This window comes from Erigeron canadensis, chromosome 8, assembly GCF_010389155.1.
Source record: "Erigeron canadensis isolate Cc75 chromosome 8, C_canadensis_v1, whole genome shotgun sequence".
Lineage (NCBI taxonomy): Eukaryota > Viridiplantae > Streptophyta > Magnoliopsida > Asterales > Asteraceae > Erigeron > Erigeron canadensis.
In genome coordinates, this window is record NC_057768.1 from 42,794,205 (window position 1) to 42,815,959 (window position 21,755).

The following is a 21,755-nucleotide window of genomic DNA, read 5'->3' on the forward strand; positions in this document are numbered from 1 at the left end:
AATTTAAAGTTCAGTTTTTCCTATATACTTATAGAAAAAAATTATTTTATAACAAGAAACGACGAACACGGCTGAAGTGGCTGGCTATATATCCAAATCCATTTACGGGGGGAAACGTCCATGGAAGAAATATGACCTACGAGTCAAATGATGAGCCAAAAAGTTAATAACCCGAATTCAACTCGGACATTTTAATTAAAACTTTCAAACAAAAAATATATATAAAAAATGTATGTAGTTTTTGTTATTGAAATACTATAACTTGATATGAACACAATGAATCGACAAATACAATGATATATAAAATAATAATACATATTTCGTTAATAAGATATAAAAGGCATTTTATTACATTATATATATTTGTATATTTTTTCCAATAATAGATTAGGAATTTTAAATAACTATTAAATGAGGTTCTTTTAAATATGATATTATAAATAAGAAAAAGACCTTTTTAAACAATATGTGATATTGACACATAATAATTTTTCTAAAAATACATTTAAAAAACAATCCTACTTTATTATATATAAAAAAAATTGTATTTGATCGGATAAAAATAATATAAATATATCTAACAAAAAAATTTATTTCATCTACATCATTTTGCCAAATGAGACCAACCCGACCCGAATAGCATTATTCTTTGTGGAGCAAAAATTGTGCCCTTGTGCTGGGTTTTTTTATTATTCTCGAAACTAATTATTTTGGTCGTCTGTCTCCATTATTAATAAGAACAAGGTCGTTTCTTTTTTTTTTTTCTCAATCAGAGACAGATTTAAAGCAGCAGCCATATTATCAATAAAAGAAAAATGTCTAGACAAACCGCCAGATTCATCGCCAATCTGTCATCAAAACTCAAATCATCATCCCAATCGCGTTCTTTCGCCACCGCTCCTCCCCCGCCCGCCGTCTTCGTTGACAAAAACACTCGCGTCATCTGTCAAGGAATCACCGGCAAAAATGGTACCTTTCACACCGAACAAGCCATCGAATACGGCACCAAGATGGTACGATTATATTATACACATGTACATGCATAGTTACTGTTTATATACGTATATATCTCACCACCTGTTTTGTATATTTTTCCATTGTGACGTCAGATCTAGGGTTTATGTTTTATTCATTGATCCGTTGATTTTTTTTTAATTCATGAAAATGTCACTTTTTCACAAACACAATTAAATTCCCTCTACATATATATCTTTATATTATGATCTGGCTAATTTATTTCGATATTGTGCGGTTAGTTGCGATAATCGTTTGTTGGGATATATGCGGTTTGGAGGGACTAAGAAGCATAATTTTGGTTGTTTGTAGGTTGGTGGAGTTACCCCAAAGAAGGGTGGAACTGAGCATTTAGGACTCCCTGTTTTTAACTCGGTTGCAGATGCAAAAGCCGAAACCAAGGCTAACGCATCTGTTATATACGTACCTCCACCGTTTGCTGCAGCCGCAATCATGGAGGCTTTGGAAGCTGAGCTCGATTTAATCGTTTGCATTACAGAAGGAATTCCACAACACGACATGGTAATTGGCATTTCTTATGCGTTATGCTTGATTTGCCATTATGAATGAGTTAACATTTTCCGTGTTCTGTTGACTGTATAATTATATTTCTGCAGGTTAAGGTAAAGGCTGCTCTTCTTCAGCAGTCGAAAACTAGGTTAATTGGTCCCAACTGTCCTGGTATTATTAAGCCCGGAGAGTGCAAGATCGGAATTATGCCTGGTTACATTCACAAACCTGGACGCATTGGTATTGTGTCTCGTTCCGGCACACTAACTTATGAAGCGGTGAGATATTCTTGAGCTGTTATGACTCCCTTCAGCTTATTATTTGTTATATTTTAATTGATGCGTACGAGGCTCATTAGAGCATTATTGCAAGCGTCTCTTATCTGTCTGCATTTCTTGAAACACGTATATGTTTTAAGAATGTTATGTTGGCAGTTTGCTCATCCTTTATGTGTAGGGTCTTCTGCTTATTGATGTTAAATAGTTGGGTATGCAGCTTGGCTCATATGTGTTATATTTTCAAATACTCCTACTTAGCTTTCATCAGATACTTTTTTTTTGCTTATTGTTGCATCGTACGACAAACCTCTTGCAAACCAAACATTATCGGAATTATTACACTGATAAACACTTATTTTTATATGGGCTGTAATCACTTGAATAATATGTATATCAACCTGGGTGGATTTAATACCATTTTAATTTCTATTGCAATTATCTTGTTTGTGAATGTCAAATAAAACTTTCAGTTCTATGGTCAATAGATATTTATATTTTTTTTAGGACAGATTTATAAACATTTTTAGAAAGTAAGGGTGCCATTTAGAGAAGCAATTGCAATCTAAGTTTTGATCAATGAACAAAACTAAATGTCGATGTATGGGCTTCTGGGTTCGTGATTGCTGGTGTCACAACAGATAATTGCTGTTACTATACACCTTATCAGTTCATTGATACAGGTGATGACTGATGAGGACCAGAGAAGATGTTTGTGATTCATGAGATGAATTAAGATTATCCTTTTTATATCATCATTCATCACTCGTTTACTAGTTGCTTATTTTTAATTTTAATAACATCTTTTGCAACTTGCTGAATGGCTTGTCTCACTTTGTAATAGGTGTACCAAACCACTCAGGTCGGGTTAGGCCAATCCACCTGCGTAGGCATTGGTGGGGATCCTTTTAACGGGACCAACTTTGTTGACTGCGTGAAAAAGTTCATTGCTGATCCTCAGACAGAAGGTAAGTTAAGTTTGGAATGAGTTTGTTAGTTCAAGGTGATTGCTTCAAAGAATCTTTCCCGCTTCACAGCTATTCAGTGCTAATAGGATAGGTATTCTATTTGAAACAAGGGGGGGGGGGTACCCTAAGGTGGGATAGTGTGTCTATTAACTCCGCATGTCTATTTAGAGAGATCTTTATATGTTTGCATAGGCTAGGCTTTATGGTCCAAACATAATTAATATAAGAAATTTGTTGCTTAGTCTATTCAGTTGTCCTGTAACTTAAAATTATTTTCTAGTAGGATATCTTCTTTAAGCACGAAGATGTTATATTTTAAAAGATAACTTCTTATGGTTGGATATTATGGTATGCTTTACCTTTAGATTATCTACATCACATAAATGATCATATCTTTGATAGGGATATATTAAAACCACCTCTGAAGGATGATTTTTCCTAATAGGTATTTTGTGTGAGTGTCAGTTTGCAAAATTAATTAACGGCATCAGGTTTTGTATCACTTGAGCAAAGTATATAATATATAGATGTATCTAAATATTGAAGCTAGATAGATCCCTTCTGATAAAAGTAGATAGCTCATGGGGCAATTGTATTTCATGTTGTGATCTAACCTTAGGAAAGCTGTAGCTGTGCCATGAGCACCTTTTAGTTATTTCTGCAACAAAATGGTATATTTTATAATATTGCACGATTTTTCGATTAAGCTATTTTGCTTGATAGTTTGAAGCTATATGCCATTTGTTATTCAGGTATTGTTTTGATTGGGGAGATTGGGGGTACTGCAGAAGAAGATGCTGCTGCCCTCATAAAGGTCAGTGATGGTACACCTTTATAGAGTCAGCTGACATGATCTTGTAATGATGTCTTGTTGTTTAAGTTGTGAGTATAAAAAGTCTATTGGAAACATGCTTGTTCGTCTTTTGATCAAATAGTAATTAATCCAGATAGTAGGAGGATTGCTCTGATATTTCTGTTGGTTTTGGCAAGCAAAGGATCTGTAACACTAGAACATAAGATAATAATAGCATAATGTTGTGTTTCTTGATGAAAGTTTTTTTCCTATGACATTGGTTAATTGTGGAAACTTATGAGTTGTGTTCTTCATCCGGACTCAAAACTTTATTTGGGGATTTTGAAAATTAAACCAAAGGACCATCAACTATATAAAATGCTGAATGGCTTTAGTTGGTCACTAGTCGAAAATGTAGTCTTTGATATAAAAATGGGAAACCTCCAGTTTACTGTTGCAAATGTGTGGTATGTGTTTTATGATACCAATTTGTTTATATGATAACAGGAAAGTGGGACTGACAAGCCTATTGTTGGCTTTATTGCTGGACTTACTGCTCCACCCGGTCGACGTATGGGTCATGCTGGAGGTACTTCTTTGCTATTTGCCACATCATTCTAGAATCTAGCTTATAAGTTATTCAACGAGTCAATATATGATAGAATCAGTTGTTTTGTGGGTCATTAGTTGTGCCACACCTTTATTCTTTTCAGTTTAGATCATGATTAGTTTAATAATGTTTTATGATTGTAGTTATGTTTATGTTTCATTATCGGCTATGAAATATTAAACTTAATGTCTGGTTATTAACTCAAGTAATATATGATTGAACTTGCAGCCATAGTATCAGGCGGAAAGGGTACCGCACAAGATAAAATCAGGACTCTCAGGGAAGCTGGCGTCACAGTTGTGGAATCACCAGCAAAGATCGGATCCGCAATGCTTGAGGTCTTTAAACAGAGGGGTCTCGTGTAAGAATAATTCATGTATCATGAACCCGTTTTTAGTTCCCAATAACGAAGATAAACAACCAGGCGAGTTTAAGCGATTACCTCTGAGTATTTTTAGCTATCATTTGTTTTTACGAAAAGCCAAGTGTCATGGCATTATTTTCTCTAGTTTTGCAAATTGAAAGTTAAGAACGTACAGTTATTTGAATTTGAAAACTCGATTATGGCTGATTGAGTTGAATGAACGGAACTTTTTTGTGCTTGTTCGCTTCTTTGGATGCAGTACAAAACAATTATGCTGTATAACATGAGAGGTTTTTTTTCCCTGTTCACTGGAGATGTTTTATATGTCAATTCGCTTACAAATAAATAACGAACAATGAGTAAAGAGTAAAGAGATGGTTATTAATCTCCGTAAAGCTTGTGAAATTTGAACTTCTTTTGTAATGAAATTCAAAGTTAAAAATTATGTATGCCGTCAGAAAGTGATAAGAAATGAAGGAAAAAGAATAGGAGTGACAAACTGACAATTAGTGTAATGTAATTAGAAACGAAGCACTGACAGATATTTTGTTATTTTCCGGATAATAGTCTCGTCTGTTAAAAACTGTCACCAAGCATAACAAGCAACCTATTTCTGCAGACGTGGTCAACTTTTACGCTAGTATCTTTGAAATTTTAATAAACAAACAAACTTAAAATGCACTTTCAAGTTAGCTTAAGTGGTTGAGCACTTGCCTTACAAGCAAGAGGTTTTGGGTTCAAGACTTGGGAAGTACATAGGAAGTTTTTCTATTAAGGCTTGGCTTGGGTATATCTAGGTTCAAGTCTGAGAGGGCAGGGTTTACCTCTATTGATCGTCGTGCCTTCGGGCTGATTAGTAGGGGGTTTTCCCCCCATCGGGTATTTGAAATAGACATTCTTACTTCGAGCGAGCTCTCTAACACGGACCCGGTTAAGACAACATATGTTAGCTCTCCCGCTGTCGAATCGCGACACGAAGTTCTTAAGCGAAATTCACCTTTCAAAAAAAAAATTCAGGGAAATGTTATACCCAAGGAGCAATTAGATTAGCGGTAGTAAACTTTTAATTAAATAGGGAGGTAAGTACTAAAAGGGAAATGTTATAATATTACTCCCATTTTGTGTTGTAAAGATTTAAGCCTAAGGTTTCATAAACGTTTTTATACAACATTGAACATACAGTTTTGTAGCAAACAAGCCATTTTCATTTATATTTAGAATAAAATAATAACTTGGTTTTGTAGTAAACAACCCATTATTTTCATAGTGCATATAATTTTCTTTTTGATTACCCTTGAAAATGGTTTTTAACTGTGTAAATTTTTGTAATTCACACCAGTTAACATAACTTGGCTTTTTGGTTAGGAGAAAATGATAAATAGGGCCATTCAATGGTAGGGAAAAAAACAGAGGAAAAGATACAAATAAATAAATAAAAAAGAACATAAAAATCTTTCTGCTTGAGTTTTCCCTACAAAAATATCTATCTTTTTTCTCTGCCTGCATCTTTTCCATTTCCATTTCCATTCCCATTCTTTTGGAGGGAGCTCAGCATGCATTCCTTAATTCTTTCACCACCAATTACACCTTTCAAATCCAAACACTTAATCCCATCTATTACACCTTCTTCAAGTTTTTTAAGAAACTCAGCGTGTTCTAGTAGTAATTATGCTGCATCTTCCTCTATAGTTTGCAAAGCTGCAGGAACAACTTCTTCCATCACTGATTTTGATCTATATGATCTGCTCGGTGTAGATAGCTCTTCGGACCATTTGGAGATCAAACAAGCGTATCGAATGCTGCAAAAGAAATGTCACCCGGATATTGCTGGAGTGGCAGGACATGACATGGCTATTATCCTTAATGAAGCTTATGCTGTTCTGTCTGATCCTCTTTCACGTTTCTCCTATGACAAGGTTTCTTCTTTTTCTATGCTGTCTATCTAGTACTGTTGTAATCAACTTGGATTTTCTGGTAACTAAGGTGCGTTTGCCTACAGAAAATTCTCTAATTTTCTGCAGTATTTGAAGGAAATCTTTTTAAGAAAACTAGTCAAAATTTTGAAAACAATTCTTCATTAGTTGTTTACTTCTTTTAGCTCAGAAAACAGTTAAAAAGCATATCTGTCTCAGGAGAAATTTTTGAAAACTATATACAGAAGTGAGTTTTCAAAAAGTATAGTTATATACTGGATTTTCTCTTTTGGATTAAAAGTTCTTCTATTAAATAAAATTTGAGCTAGTGTTATTTTATTTTTCGATAATCAAGTGTTTTATTCATCTACAACTAAACACACCCTTAATTTATTAGAGTATTGGTAGGAGCTTAAACTCATACAATGCAAAATAATGAAATCCTGGCCAAGTATTATTATGTATGATTGCCCGACTATAGATAGAACTACATGTCAAATAACAACTTCTAATGGATCTTTAGCTCATCAGGCTGCTAGACCATACTGATCTGACATAATCTATACTTATATGTAGGTTATATCATATGAGTAAAACTTTAATACACGTACAAAACCTACAACGTATTTCATCTTTGTTCAGTTGTGAAAATTTCATACATATAATAGCATTTGTGTACAGGAGCAAGCTAAGGTTGCAGAATTCAAAGGGTATACAGGGAAGCCTTTATACTCAGTATGGTATGGATCTGAGAGTGAGCAGAGAGCTATTTTTGTTGATGAAGTCAAGTGTGTAGGCTGCTTAAAATGTGCCCTATTGGCTGAAAAGACATTTGCAATTGAATCCGTTTATGGTAGAGCACGAGCCATTGCTCAGTGGGCTGATCCCGAAAACAAAGTTAATGAAGCCATAGAAGCATGCCCTGTTGATTGCATTTCGTAAGCTTCTGAACTTGACCATTTTCCACAACCTGTACGACAAAATTTCATTTTAGGTCTTTAGATTTTGCTGAAAAGAAAGTAATATCTTACTAAGTGCATATTCAATTTCTCGTAAAACATCGAGATATATTTATTTGCTTTTGAACTTTATCTAGTATGGTGGAGAGGTCAAAACTTGCAGCATTAGAGTTCCTCATGTCAAAGCAACCACGTGGTAATGTTAGAATCGGCGCAGGGAATACTGTAGGCACTCGTGTATCAAATATCTTCGTTGATGTCGATAAATTCCAGGATAACTATTTAGCAGCCTTGGAAAAAGGATCTAATAAACGCTCCAAGGTGCGTATAATACAAAATACATCTCTAAAAAACATTCAAGGAAAAATTTCTGTAAAAATTAGGATAATAAAAATAAACTTTTGAAGTTCTTTTGTATGTGAATCAGGACCAGGACCTTCATTGGGAAGCACGAATGTCCGCCTTTCAAGCAATCAGATCAATCACAAACTGGTTATACTGGCAACCACCCATTCCAGGAATGCCCGCAACTCAAACAGGAAAAAAAATGTTACAAATAGCAGAAAATTCCACACAATCAAACTCACCAGACATTAACAAGCTAAAGGAAGCTGTAGCTGCTAGAAAACAAGCGCGGACAACCACAAAAACAAAACCAAGTAACTCATCCGAGTACTGGACACCATCGCCATTTATCCTTCCAGAGTCGCCAAATAGCAAACCCGACCCTAAACCTTCTCCCACTTCAACTAGCAAGAAACCAAATGGGGATTCATATTATGAGAAGTTTGTGGTTCCAAGGAGGAGGATTAGAACTAGTAGTCCTTATGAGCGCGGAGTTCCTGTTGCAATGGCTATCGTTGCAGCAATCATAATTCGGTTACAACTTGGAGATACTGCGGCTGCTGGGGGAATCGAAGCACATATCGGCGGTTCTTTGTTACAGGATGTTGTTAACAGTTCATGGATGCAAGTCATTTTAGCTGGTGTCACTTGGTACCTTATTGGTATGTATGGAGTTGAACTCATTGCAGCCCTTCAAATAAAATCACATGATATTGAAGAATGATTGAAATATATAGGTACATAGAGATATATATTATGTATATACTTAGTTAAGTTCTGTTAATGTATGGGTATAAATCTTCCATCAAGTTGCTGAAATCGAATATATATGCAGAAAGAAACAATTTTAAGATACGAAGTCCTATATGATTATTTGAATACCACGTCCTTAGTAATAGAAATACTTTATACTTTTACTATTACGGTACCCGCGCATTGCGGCGGTGGTCGTGGCGGCGACGGTGTGGGGTCGAGGGGACTGCCTGTGGCGGAGGTAGCGTCAAGTGGTGTAAATAATTGATGTAAATGGTTATTGAAGATTTTTTAAAAGATAAAAGACCGGTAATGTAAATTAATCATTAGAGGTATTTTAGACAATTTTCTCATGTAACTTTTAATGAGGGGGTTGTTTGTAACCAAAAGTTATATTAAGAAATAAAAGATTATTGTGGGTATAAAAAAGTATTGAAAGATGTCAGTTTGCTTTATAAGTAATTATAGATATAGATAATGATTACCATACTATGATTCGTGCTAAATAATAAATAATAAGAAATATACTATTATTCGTGCTAAATAATAAATAATAAGAAATATATAGATGTTGGTTTTCATGATCAAATTATTTAATCATAAGCAAGTTTATATTTTGTCAAATAATCATCAAAAAGATGTTATCATATATTTAATACAAAAATAACAAATATCTATTATTGGTTATTTATATAAGGTAAAATTTATTCTAGACAAATGTTATATATATATACAAGGTTTTTTATCCGCACGATGTGCGGTTATATTTTTTAAAAATGCTTTAATATTGACATTAATAATTTACTATAGACAAATGTGGTGTTACAAAATAATTATGTCAGTCCACACTAAAAAGTGTGAACTTTTAGTTCTACACAATTTTTAATGTGGATAAATTTCTACACACTTTTAGTTTTACATATCTAAGATAGTTTTATATGACATAAACATAGTAGTATCTATATAATATAGCTCCGAATAAAATCAAATTTATTTAGATATGTATAAGATTGTTTTATATGACATAAAAATAATAAATAATTTATTGATCAAGAAAAAAAGGATATTATTTATTTAGTTAAAATATTTAATAGTAATAATTATTATAAATATAACTTTTTGTTAGATTTTTGTTGCCAAAGTTAACATATAATAAAATAATTATTGTGAAAAAAAAATATGGTGATGACACATAGGATAAATCCTATGTGGCAATATTTAGAGATAACTTTGAGTTGAGGTGGATGGTCTTAGAAAGCTAGAATAACTACTTTTTTATTAGATACTAGGTCTTTTATTAGATATTATTTATATGCGGATTTTTTTTAAAGCAGTATAATAATAAACTATATTATGAAACATGAAAAATATAGTGACCTCTAATCTTTGGATGATAGATTATATAATGTGAACTCCATACATAAAATACAAATAGACCTAAATTCAGGTTGAAATTTGACATTGAGGACTTTGGCTATACTTTAAAGAATTGTTATAGTTGGTCGAATACCCGCAACATACAATTAGGTCAACAAAACAAAACAATGAAGTGTAGTCATGATGATTGAATCTTTTGACTACATAGAGCTTGATGAATGTTTAACTATTTGTTAAATAGCAATTATATACATACACAAAATAAAGCTTAAAAAAAAACCTTTTTATAGAATTACTAATGTGATTAGATTATATTACCATTCATCCTAAATACATACAAATGGAATCAATAACAAATGAATTTGTAATCGTACGTACAATTCTAACAAATATAAGGATTTAGTAATATAGAATTTGTAATCGTACGTACAAAGTGACGATTTTATTAAAAATAAAAACAAAAATAAATAATAATAATAATAATAATAATAACAATAATAATAACAATAATAATAAAGGGTATGTAAGAATTTGTGGATTTGTAATATTCTTGCCAAATTAATGTTGATCAATCCCATAAATATATTGTTTTCATATAATATATATCCAATTTTATAGTTTCTATATTCTAATTTATACTATATTTACTATAAAAAAATTGATAATTTATAAAAAAACATGGAGATGCCACGTAGGATAAATCTTATGTGGCAACATTTAAGCATAGCTTTAATTTAGAGAGAATGACTTAAAAGGCTAGGATTCCTACTGTTTTAATATTTATATAGATATATATATTGTTGTTAACAAACAGGAAACATGATAACATAATAAAACATGGGTTAGTTTTTATTTTGGTGTCACCACTTGTGTTGTTTGTCTTTGTTTGTATGATTGTATCTTATTGGGTTTACTAGCTAATCAACCCGGATTTAATCCGGGTAGTTGCTAATATATTTCGTTATATATACAAAATAAAAATTGTAATAGGAGATAAACCTTAATCTTAACATTACCAAACATTGAATTCAATATAATTAATAAGACTAAAGCTTCAAAGTAGAATAATATTAACAACATCATCGATAGATAAATATAATATAACCTACAACCTATAAAAAAAAATACAATTCACATATCCATAACCATAAACTCGAAACGCCAAATGAGCTAAACTTATGTACTTATGTATTTTAACTCCAAAATAAACTTTTACTTGGAGATAAATATAAAATATATCATTAATTTGAATTTATAAATATTTCATCAAGACTTAAATGGAAATTTTGAAATATGATAGACAAAGAAACAATATGTTAAATTAAAATAAATGTATTTTTGTAATATGACATCATCTTTAATTATATAAAATGTAGAGAAAAATTATAACATGACACATGACATTTTTTCTTTTAGAAACAATCTTTCTTTATTAATAATAGAGATTTGGGTTATTCAGGTCCTCTTAAGATTGCTTAAAAAAAGCCCTATGCAAAAAGAAAAAATAGACCCCTAAAATTATAGTCGATAAATTTACTAAACATTATAGCTTAAACAAAGCAAATAAGTTATAGTCATCATTCGTCTAATTGCTATCAGAGTAATTTTTTATAAGCATAAAATATTAAAACCTAAGTTGCAAACTTTTTTTTGGCCCCCAGGACCAAGCCTATACTAACTTCCCAAAAGACGACCCTGGTCATTCACAATTTCAAGTTGATGAATAATTGTTTATTAACATTGCCGTATATATATATATATACACACAAAGACGGATTTAGCATGGGGGCATTAGGGGCAACTGCACCCACTCTAACTTTGATATTTTTTATAAAAATTTATGGTATATTTGAACTTTTACCCTTAAAAAAATCAAAAAAGATAAGATTTAGATGATAATGATAAAGAGATGAAAAATGATGATGGTTGAGATCGAAAGGAAATCTGATCCGATTTAGTCGGATTTTGTTGGAGCTGATGACTACATTGAGATTTGAATATGAAATCGCGAGCTAATATACCAAAGTCCTTTTGATTTACTGATGTGAATCTTCAATTTTTATAGAAAGTGATTGTTGTTGAATGATTGTATATAGTATATGTTATTTTCATCGGACCTGAAAGGATCTGAAAGAAGCAATTTTCTAAATGAATGATATATATGAATGTGTATGTATGTATATAAATGATATATATGAATGTGTATATGTATGTAGCGGATATATAGTATTCAGAGTTTTTTTCTAATTAATATAATATAGCTTTATAGGTCGCCTATTCAAAATAGAAAACTGTATATGTACATCAAATGTATAGCTGTATGACACCATCAATTTAAGAGTGTTGAAAGTTGGACTCCATGTATTGATTTATAGGAACATTTGCAATTTTACAATAATTTTATAACTATAACTAAATGCATAGAAAAAATTAATATTATTTGTGTCTCCGTAGAAAAATTAGTATGAATCAATGAAATACAGTAATTACAATTAGTATGATATAAGATATTTTTTTTGCCCCCTCGTATGAAAATTTCTGGCTCCGTCCCTGTATATATATATATATATATATAGAACCAAATTTAAACCTCAATAATGATGTTTTTTTTTTGTTGTATTTAGATAGAAAAATGATAGTCATACCATTTAGTTTGATACTTTTGTCATAAATATTTTGACTGATTTGTATAGTTTGATATTTTATCATAAATATTTTTATTGATATGTACACTCTCCCCTATATTGTATGTAATGTTTGAAATATTAAAATGGGTAATACTAATATCAACTCTTATTTAGATATAGTAATAGTTTACTACAATTTACTTTTAAAAAAAAAACCATAAATAAATAAAAGAAAAAGAAATGGAAAGACAAAAGTAGCATGCCACTTGAAAGCGCATCATCCCTCTCTGAATGATGTATCAAACACGTATCTGGTTTCATTCAGGAGTTCGTGTATGTAACCCTTTCATCACTAAATAAATAGGGTTTCTTTTCTAATTCTACCCGCGCCCCCACCCCCAAATTCCAAACAAACGCACCCACATTCATATATCATCAAGCCCCCCCCCCCTCTTTTTTCCTTCCTCTTTCGTAATAATCAAATTCAATCTTCAAGGGAAAATGACGAAACCACCGTCGTCAGCAGCAGCAGCAACCAACAAGAAAAAGCGGAAAAAAAACAAAAACAAAAAACCCAATCGCAGAAGCCTCTCGTATTCGTTTTCGACAGATACTGGAACACTTTCAGGCTTCCAATGCCGATGGTATCATTTTATATTGGGTTTTTAATATGAGTTTGTTAGTTTTTTAATTTAATGGTTTTTAACTTTTTGTATGTATAATTGATCTCAGTGTACACGTTTGAAGCCAGCCTTTCAAAGTTTGAACGGGCCGAGGTGCACAAAATGTGCGGAACAATGGGTTTGAAGTCAAAAAGTTCCGGGTGAGCTATTGCTCTTTATGCTTATCAATTAAATGGATCTTTTCTCAAGTTTTATGACCTGCATTTGTTTTATATGGATGGACTTGATTGTTAATAATAATAATAATTATTTAAGGTAAGCCACTAATGAACAAGGGCTTGTGTAGGTCTGAATTAGGAGGTAATAGGCGCATATCAGTGTACAAGTCCAAAAAGAAGTCCAACAGTATGAAAAAGGAGGAGGCTCTCACTTGTTTTGCTTTTTCATATGAGGGGAAGATAGTCTTGCAAGACTATTTTACTCTGTATCCACCTGGTAATCAAGAGGGGGAACAAAAGACCGCAACCTTGTCTAGCAAGAATATCGGTAGGACACGAAAGAAGGCAGACGATATTTTTTCCAAACCTGATATGAAAAAGCCTGAAATTGCAAAGAAGCTTGAATCTGTTGCTGCCAAAATGAAATCGGACCCCGTGTTGAAACAGGTTTTCCAATTTCCTGTCAAGCTCTTTCAGATACTGATAAGGACGAGCGACACGTTCTCTTTATTCACACCATGACTTAAGTTATATATTTTCGCTTTGCAGATAACTGAAAGTAGGTCCAAACTTCCAATTACATCCTTTAAGGACGTTATTGCATCAACAATAGAATCCAATCAGGTTGATCATCTACTTTTGTGTTATATCCATACTTAAATGGATATGAAATATGGGAGGTTATATATACATCTTTTTGTATAGAAGCATGCTATGTGTGTACTATCTAATGTTAATCTTTTGTGTGTCATGTTGTAGGTAGTCCTTATATCTGGTGAAACTGGATGTGGGAAGACCACACAGGTGGGCATCCTTTCCCCCGTTTACACCCATGGAAGATAATAAACACATATGCCTAACATGTCTCCAAATTGTTACATTAATACAAATTACATTTGGTGTAGGTGCCTCAATATTTGTTGGATCATATGTGGAGTAAGGGTGAAGCATGTAAAATAGTCTGCACCCAGCCTCGACGAATCTCCGCAATCTCAGGTATTCATCATTAAAGGTGTGGTTACAGTTTCCTACTGGTAACCTCATGAAACATCTAGCATGGTATGCTTCTATCTTTCCTAGGTTTATATACTTGTGTAATATATGATATGTTATTTTAGTTGCCGAAAGAATATCTACTGAAAGAGGTGAACATATCGGAGAGAGTGTTGGGTACAAGGTATATGCTGCTTCTTTTAGAACACGATAATCTGCTTTTTGTCATCATTGCTAGTGTTTTTGATTATTCTGCTTACATCTTTTATGTTGGAAAATCCTAGATAAGGATGGACACCAAAGGTGGAAGACGATCGTCTATTGTATTTTGCACGAATGGGGTTCTGTTGAGGGTCTTGGTAACAGCTGGCAATGGTAGGTTCAGATATGAAGCCTCATCAAAGATGGCCAAGGATGCATTTCCTGACATCACTCACATCATCGTGGTAAATTTAATTATGGCCTGCGAACATCTAAATTCTATGGTTATTAAGTAGGAGATTTATTTCCTCCTTTGGTGCATGTGTATTATCTGCATCTTCATGCTATGTGAAGTATCGTATTTTTAATTATTGCAAGATAATGCGGCTTTTGTATAACATATTAGTTGGTTCTATTATTTAGCAAATGCATTTCATGTTGCAAGTATTTGATTTATGTGTAAAACATATATAAAGGTGATGCACTTGATATTTCTTCAAGATAAAATTTGATGGGGTGTTATTAATATTTGCAGGATGAAATTCACGAGAGAGATCGATTCTCTGATTTTATGTTAACAATCATCAGGTAATATGTTGTTTACTTCACAGTTTGAACTCCAGCTGTGGTTGATTCACATGCATATTAAGAAGTTGTGGCCTTTATAGTTCATTAATCAATAGTAACAGTATTATAATTATGTGTTTTCTTATGCAGAGACATGCTTCCTTTGTATCCTCATCTACGTGTGGTTAGTACAGTTCATATTCTCGGTTTCTCCTTTATTTTAATCAATTCTTTAAGAATGTTGGCAAAATCGTATTTTGAAAGGTATTGATGAGTGCTACACTAGATGCTGAAAGATTTTCTCAATACTTTGGTGGCTGCCCGATCATACGTGTCCCTGGGTTCACTTATGATGTAATTTTTTTCCCTTATTCTGAAGTTCACTTATGATGTAATTTTTTTCCCTTATTCTGAATCATCTTATATTTGGGTTAAGGTATCCAAGTTTCCTTTCTGAATTTTTTGCATTCGTGTTTTAGGTGAAAAGGCTATATCTGGAAGATGTTCTCCTGCTTGTAAAATCAGAGTCGAATAAAGTTTCCCATCTTGATTGCACTCCCAAAACTAATTTTGATGTTAACTCTGAGTTAACTGAAGATTACAGACTTGCCCTTGACGAGGCTATTAATATTGCTTGGTCAAATGATGAGATGGATTCCCTCTTAGACTTCGTTTCAACTGGTAGAGGACTTAATTTTCAGCAATCCATGACAGGTGTCACACCATTAATGGTTTTTGCTAGAAAAGGTAGAGTGGGTGATATGTGCATGCTTCTTTCCTTTGGTGCCAATTGCCATTTACAAGATAAACAAGGCAATACTGCGCTTGCATGGGCTGAACATGAGAACCAGAAAGAAGCTTCGGAGATTCTAAGAAAACATCTAAACACAACCTTGGTAGATCCAGCAGAAGAAAAGAAGTTGCTCGATAGATACTTGCAAGATGTTAATCCTGAATTAATTGATGTTATCCTCATAGAGGAATTACTGAGAAAAATATGTACAGAATCTAAAGAAGGGGCTATTCTTGTTTTTCTTCCGGGATGGGATGATATAAATAGAGCACGGGACATATTAAGTTCTAGTAATTTGTTCAAAGATTCTTCTAAGTTTTTGATATTAGCTCTTCATTCTATGGTCCCGGCTGCAGAACAGAAGAAAGTTTTTAAAAGGCCGCCTCAAGGTCGCAGGAAGATTATTCTTTCAACAAATATGGCGGAAACAGCTGTCACAATCGATGATGTTGTATTTGTAATTGATACAGGAAGGATGAAAGAAAAAAGTTATGACCCTTATAATAAGGTATCAACTCTTCAATCATCTTGGATTTCAAAAGCAAGTGAAAAACAGAGGGAAGGACGAGCAGGGAGGTGCCAGCCTGGAATATGCTACCATCTTTACTCGAAACTTAGGGCAGCTTCGCTGCCTGAATTCCAGGTGCCTGAGATCAAGAGAACACCGATTGAAGAACTATGTTTGCAGGTATGCATTTCCCCTAACATGTTCAGTTGCATATGATAGATAATCGGTGTTGTGTCATTTCGACTACCCGACTTATGAATGGGTTCGTTTGGCTTTTTGTTTACCGAATTGTGTCAAATCAGAAGTTTACCTTATAGGGGGCCTGGTCAAATGGGTTGAAACTTTTCCAAACATAGTATGAAATTTTTTTTTGTATTTCTTCTTTTAGTTTTTATTTTTGAAATGGAACTAAACAAATTCACACCAAAATTTATGATCCGCACCTGTTTACAGATCGTCCATCATGGGACTTGAATCCATAACCTATAGGTTGACAGGTCATTACACATACCAAAAGAACCAAAGCTAAGGGTTAGTATCATAATTAAAACATTAACTATCATAAATAGCTGAAAAGGTGGACGGAGTAATGTTTGTGGGTAAGCCTGACCTTGCGCGCTTAAATCCGTATCAGAAACTGACCTGTATTCCCACATACCCATTTTACGATGGTTCATTTTTCAGATTACATACTGCATCCATGTGAACTCACCCATTTATTCTTCCCCTACTGATAGGTGAAACTTCTTGATCCAAGCTGCAAAATAGAAGACTTCTTGAAAAAAACGTTAGATCCTCCGGTTTCTGAAGCCATTCATAATGCGGTTACTGTTCTCAAAGATATTGGGGCGTTGTCACCCAATGAGGAACTCACTGAGCTTGGGGAGAAACTTGGTTGGATGCCTGTTCATCCTTTAACAAGCAAGATGCTGCTTTTTGCTATCTCAGTTGGCTGTCTTGACCCAGCTTTGACTTTAGCTTGTGCTAGTGATTATAGAGACCCCTTCACCCTTTCCATGTTTCCTAATGACAAAAGGAAAGCAACAACTGCTAAAAGTGAGTTGGCTTCGTTATATGGGGGCCATGGTGATCAATTAGCAGTTATAGCAGCCTTTGATTGCTGGAAAGGTGCCAAACAAATGGGAGTAGAGGCACGGTTTTGTTCTCAGTATTTCGTGTCCAAAGGCGTCATGAACATGCTATCAGGAATGCGTGCACAACTCCAAAATGAACTCCATAGGAATGGATTCATTCCTGATAGTTTATCCAGCTTTAGTGAAAATGCTCAAGATATTGGTATAATCCATGCAGTTCTTGTTGCGGGTTTATATCCTAGAGTGGGAAGGATACTTCCACCTAGAAAGAATACGCAACGGTTGGTTATAGAAAATGCTAACAGCGAGAAGATTCGGATACACCCTCAGTCCGTTAATTCTAAGTTTAGCTTCAGGAATCAAAATGTCAGTCCTTTGGTTATATATGATGAGATAACACGCGGTGATGGGGGTTTGAATATTAGAAATTGCAGTGTTATTGGCCCGCTTCCTATATTATTGCTTGCTACAGAAATTGCGGTGGCCCCTACTGATGATGGTAGCGAAGATGATAGTGAGACCGTTTATGAAGATAGTGATGAGGAAGAAGATAATGAAGACGAAACGAGGATGAGGCATGATGATAGAATAATGTCTTCCCCTGAGAATGTAGTCAAAGTTATTGCAGATAGGTGGCTTTCGTTTGAAACTACAGCCCTGGATGCTGCTCAGATTTACTGTTTGAGAGAAAGGTTGTCTGCCGCAATCATGTTCAAGGTAAATATCTTTATATTCTTATGCTATCAGGTGTTTGGATTCAAGTATACATCCCTGTATGTGGGGTATTTGTTCTGAAGTTTAGTTTGTGGTTGGTATAATATTATATCTGTAGAGAAAAGCAATTATTAATTGGAAAAAGTTTTTAAAAACATTGCTCTCCTTCTCTAATTGTGGTCTACGTATTCTTCAGATCACACATCCAGGAAAAGATCTTCCTGAAATTCTTGCAGCCTCCTTACGTGCAATAGCTAAAGTACTATCTTATGATGGCCTTTCTGGGATCTACACACCTCTGGAATCTGTGGACTCCCTGACTTCTATGGTTAAAGACACTGATATTGGGCAGCCGGTCAGAAGTTCAAATAACTTTCTTAAATCGCTTCTCTCATATGGTTCACAACAGTACTCCCAAAAACGTAGAGGGGATGCAGTACAGTTCAAACATCATGCCCATCCATCTAATTCAGGACCACCAAACCAACATAAAAATCAGGCCTTGAACGGATCTAGTGCTCCCAGGCTGGACTCTCTCAAACGCCAACGTGGAAACAAGGCTTAATATAAGTGGCCTTTTAGAATGTCAGGTTGTATAACATATTCAATTACTTAAATCATTAATCCAACTGGCGTTCCTTTTGTGCAAGTGTATCAGTTCTTATGTTGTTGGCATGTATTCAGATTTTCACTTGACCTTTTCATTACATATAGCAATTTAAACTACTTTACAGGTTTTGGAACGTGTCATGTTGTTTATGTAACAGCCAACTTTTCAGGTTTCTCCATCAGTATATCTAATGCATCTTCTTTATAAAGGGAAACGTGTTTGCCATGGGTTAGCTCGTCCTATATAACCATAGGATGGACATCTTTTTCTCAAATGTCAAAGTTAATATTTTCTTTAGGACTAAGTGCGCCGAAATGCAATTAACTAATCCTGAAAAGTTATTGTGTTTAGTTAATTGCGTGCACGAATTCTAAGTCGACTTTATCGTATTCAGGAAACTTGTTAGAGAGTCCTATAGTAAACAAAAGTTACCGGGTAAGAAGTTAGCCGGTCACAACTTTCACGTTGACCCGTTGACTGTTTACGTGGCATGCACACAATAACTTTTTGGGATTAGTTTATGCACATAATAAAAAAAATATATGAAAATAAACAAGTTTTATGTGAAGTAACCGGTCCTATATCCGTTTTATGTTCACAATAAACATAATTTCAAGTTTTCTGAATACAATAAAGCCTACCTAAAGTTCGTGTATACAATAACTTTTGGTGATTAGTTAGTTGTATTCCGGCACACTTAGACCTTTTCTTTATAATAAGATCAGTTTGAGAAGGGTAACTTCCATATTAATCAATCAAAAGTAAGCTATCAATCCCAAAAAGTTGTATGTATTTTAGCTTGCTTTGTTTTGGTTTTAATGTGTTAAGTGATGGTGAACTGAGACTCTAGACTCGCAACAAAGATTAGATACCAAAGAATAGATTTTATAGTTTGGATCCGCTAGGCTCAAACCAAACTTTTTGTAAGAACATTAGGACACTTAACAACCAGACCGTCTGGTCTCATGGAGATGCTTTCGATATCGGTGTATAATGTATGTAACAAAAGGTTTAGTATCAATATTCTAGTTTCATGATCATTTGATAAATAAATTATAGAAGCAATGTGTATTTCTCTATTCGATCAAACAATTAGCATTCAACTTATCAAGTGAACTTTAGTTGTGTGCCAAAACCAAGCTAATTTAATTTAGTTTTTCTTAGATTAAGCAATATGTGAAAACTAAAACAATCTAACTCTGACTCTCATGGTCTTTCAGCTTTACGAAAGTCTCAACATAATAAGCTTAATTTTCACAACAATCACCTCTGATTAATTACTGATATTTGCATCCGTCATACATTCTTCCAATTAATAGATGGACATTTCAGCTATGTGAACTCGGTTAGTCTTATTTAAACTACGTGTTAAATCAAGTAATTGAAGAAGCTATACTGTAGATCTGCAAATATTACACAAATTGTACCATGAAATATGCCATTTAAACAATCTCAAATGCAAAGTATATAAGTATTATACATCAGCTTAAGGGTACACAAAAACTGATATTTGGCTTAACTATCTCTCTCTCTCTCTCTCTCTCTCTCTCCCCTAACCTCGGACGTGACGTCGTTACCTTACCACTAATTCTGTATGTTATACGGAGTATTAGTTAAAAGCAATGTGTATTCTATTCAATCAAACATTGTAGTGTTTGATGAAATTTGTTTAAGAAGTAGTAACATTATACTATATAAAACACATACCAAATAAATTAGCAGCAAAGAGTATGGACATTTATATAATCTGTAATGGTTAACAATATCAAAAACTACGGGAACAGAGCAACTGCTAAAATCCTAAATAAGTTTGATGGTAATTATCCAACGACAAACTAGGAACTAGCAGTATGAAATCATATAAGGTTTACATCAATATCTTGAATAGAGAGACAAGTAATTGGGAACTATAAAAAAGGAGATTGCCTTCCAAAGTTTATCACAAGAAAACCGTGAATTAACTTCATATATGAATGAAGATTTTTTGCATCTAAACAAAGCAAATTTCAAACACTAACAACCAGATGACATAAACGACTAGTCTACAAAACGGAACATATTATAAATGAACATTCAAGCCAACTCCTTCTCAACTTTAATTCCCATAGAATTAGCAGTACCTATAATGGATTTAGAAATGGCCTCCAACGACATATACTGACAATAAGGATCAGACTGCTTCACCTTAGCAATTTCATAGATATGTTTCAAACTTAAAGTCGACGCAACAACATGTCCAGCCCGTCCACTGCCAGACTCAATCCCGGCCGCCCTTTTCAAATACCAAGTCACGGAAGGAGACCGAACAGTTAACTCAAACGTGTTGTCCTTAAACACTGTAACCGTTGCAGCAATGGGAGCATCGGGTTTGTACTTTTGAGTCCTGGCATTAAAGTCCTTACAGAACGCCATTAAGTTAACCTTGTATTGACCTACAGCTGGACCCACAGGTGGCCCGGGCCTTGCACCGCCGGCTGGGATGGTTAGCCTGACGGTTGCAGCCACAGGCCGCCGTGTTAGGATTTCTTTCAATGATGCCATTTTTAGTTGTTTATATCAATTAGCTGTTACAAAAGCACAACAATAGATATATTAAATATAATTGTATAATTTTATTACAGGTCTGATTATTTACTTCAATTATATGAAATGAGAATCAAAAAGTAAATGTAACAGTAATAGAATAAAAAAAAAAAAACCCTAGATGAAAAAATTGAAACCATACTGCATTTCTAACAGAAGGAGAAGAAGTAATGATAAAATGAAATGTAAAAAAGAAGGGATTCTTACTTGTTGATTTGACAGAAGCGAGTGATTTGAAGGTAATTTGGAAGAAAAAACCCTAATAAATTGAAGAAGACGCTATGTATGTTTATTGTACAAATGGGCTGTTCAGTCCAAAACAACAAAAAAGACCCAATACAAA

General features: G+C 33.8%; 4 protein-coding genes across 4 annotated transcripts; 3 read left to right on the forward strand and 1 right to left on the reverse strand.

The window, feature by feature from the left end:
* Positions 1-723: 723 nt before the first annotated feature.
* Positions 724-4,772, forward strand: LOC122579218 (succinate--CoA ligase [ADP-forming] subunit alpha-2, mitochondrial). The gene is made up of 7 exons (XM_043751337.1): positions 724-1,013; positions 1,327-1,536; positions 1,632-1,802; positions 2,644-2,767; positions 3,520-3,581; positions 4,068-4,149; positions 4,399-4,772. Exons 1-7 carry the CDS (start codon positions 816-818, stop codon positions 4,533-4,535), a joined length of 984 nt encoding a protein of 327 aa, XP_043607272.1. The 5' UTR covers positions 724-815; the 3' UTR covers positions 4,536-4,772.
* Positions 4,773-5,968: 1,196 nt separating this feature from the next.
* Positions 5,969-8,604, forward strand: LOC122579299 (chaperone protein dnaJ C76, chloroplastic). The gene is made up of 4 exons (XM_043751441.1): positions 5,969-6,450; positions 7,129-7,385; positions 7,544-7,727; positions 7,834-8,604. Exons 1-4 carry the CDS (start codon positions 6,088-6,090, stop codon positions 8,473-8,475), a joined length of 1,446 nt encoding a protein of 481 aa, XP_043607376.1. The 5' UTR covers positions 5,969-6,087; the 3' UTR covers positions 8,476-8,604.
* A 4,200-nt stretch (positions 8,605-12,804) lies between these two features.
* LOC122611081 (DExH-box ATP-dependent RNA helicase DExH6-like) lies at positions 12,805-18,962 on the forward strand. The gene is made up of 14 exons (XM_043784043.1): positions 12,805-13,152; positions 13,241-13,331; positions 13,478-13,796; positions 13,899-13,973; positions 14,109-14,153; positions 14,255-14,345; positions 14,468-14,526; positions 14,627-14,788; positions 15,079-15,131; positions 15,261-15,294; positions 15,375-15,464; positions 15,590-16,591; positions 17,149-18,222; positions 18,416-18,962. Exons 2-14 carry the CDS (start codon positions 13,294-13,296, stop codon positions 18,782-18,784), a joined length of 3,411 nt encoding a protein of 1,136 aa, XP_043639978.1. The 5' UTR covers positions 12,805-13,152; positions 13,241-13,293; the 3' UTR covers positions 18,785-18,962.
* A 1,718-nt stretch (positions 18,963-20,680) lies between these two features.
* Positions 20,681-21,736, reverse strand: LOC122579562 (54S ribosomal protein L19, mitochondrial). Its single transcript, XM_043751750.1, has 2 exons — positions 21,620-21,736; positions 20,681-21,393 (listed from the first exon to the last, which is right to left on the reverse strand). The coding sequence occupies exon 2, from the start codon at positions 21,368-21,370 to the stop codon at positions 20,903-20,905; it is 468 nt and encodes a 155-aa protein (XP_043607685.1). The 5' UTR covers positions 21,371-21,393; positions 21,620-21,736; the 3' UTR covers positions 20,681-20,902.
* Positions 21,737-21,755: the final 19 nt, after the last annotated feature.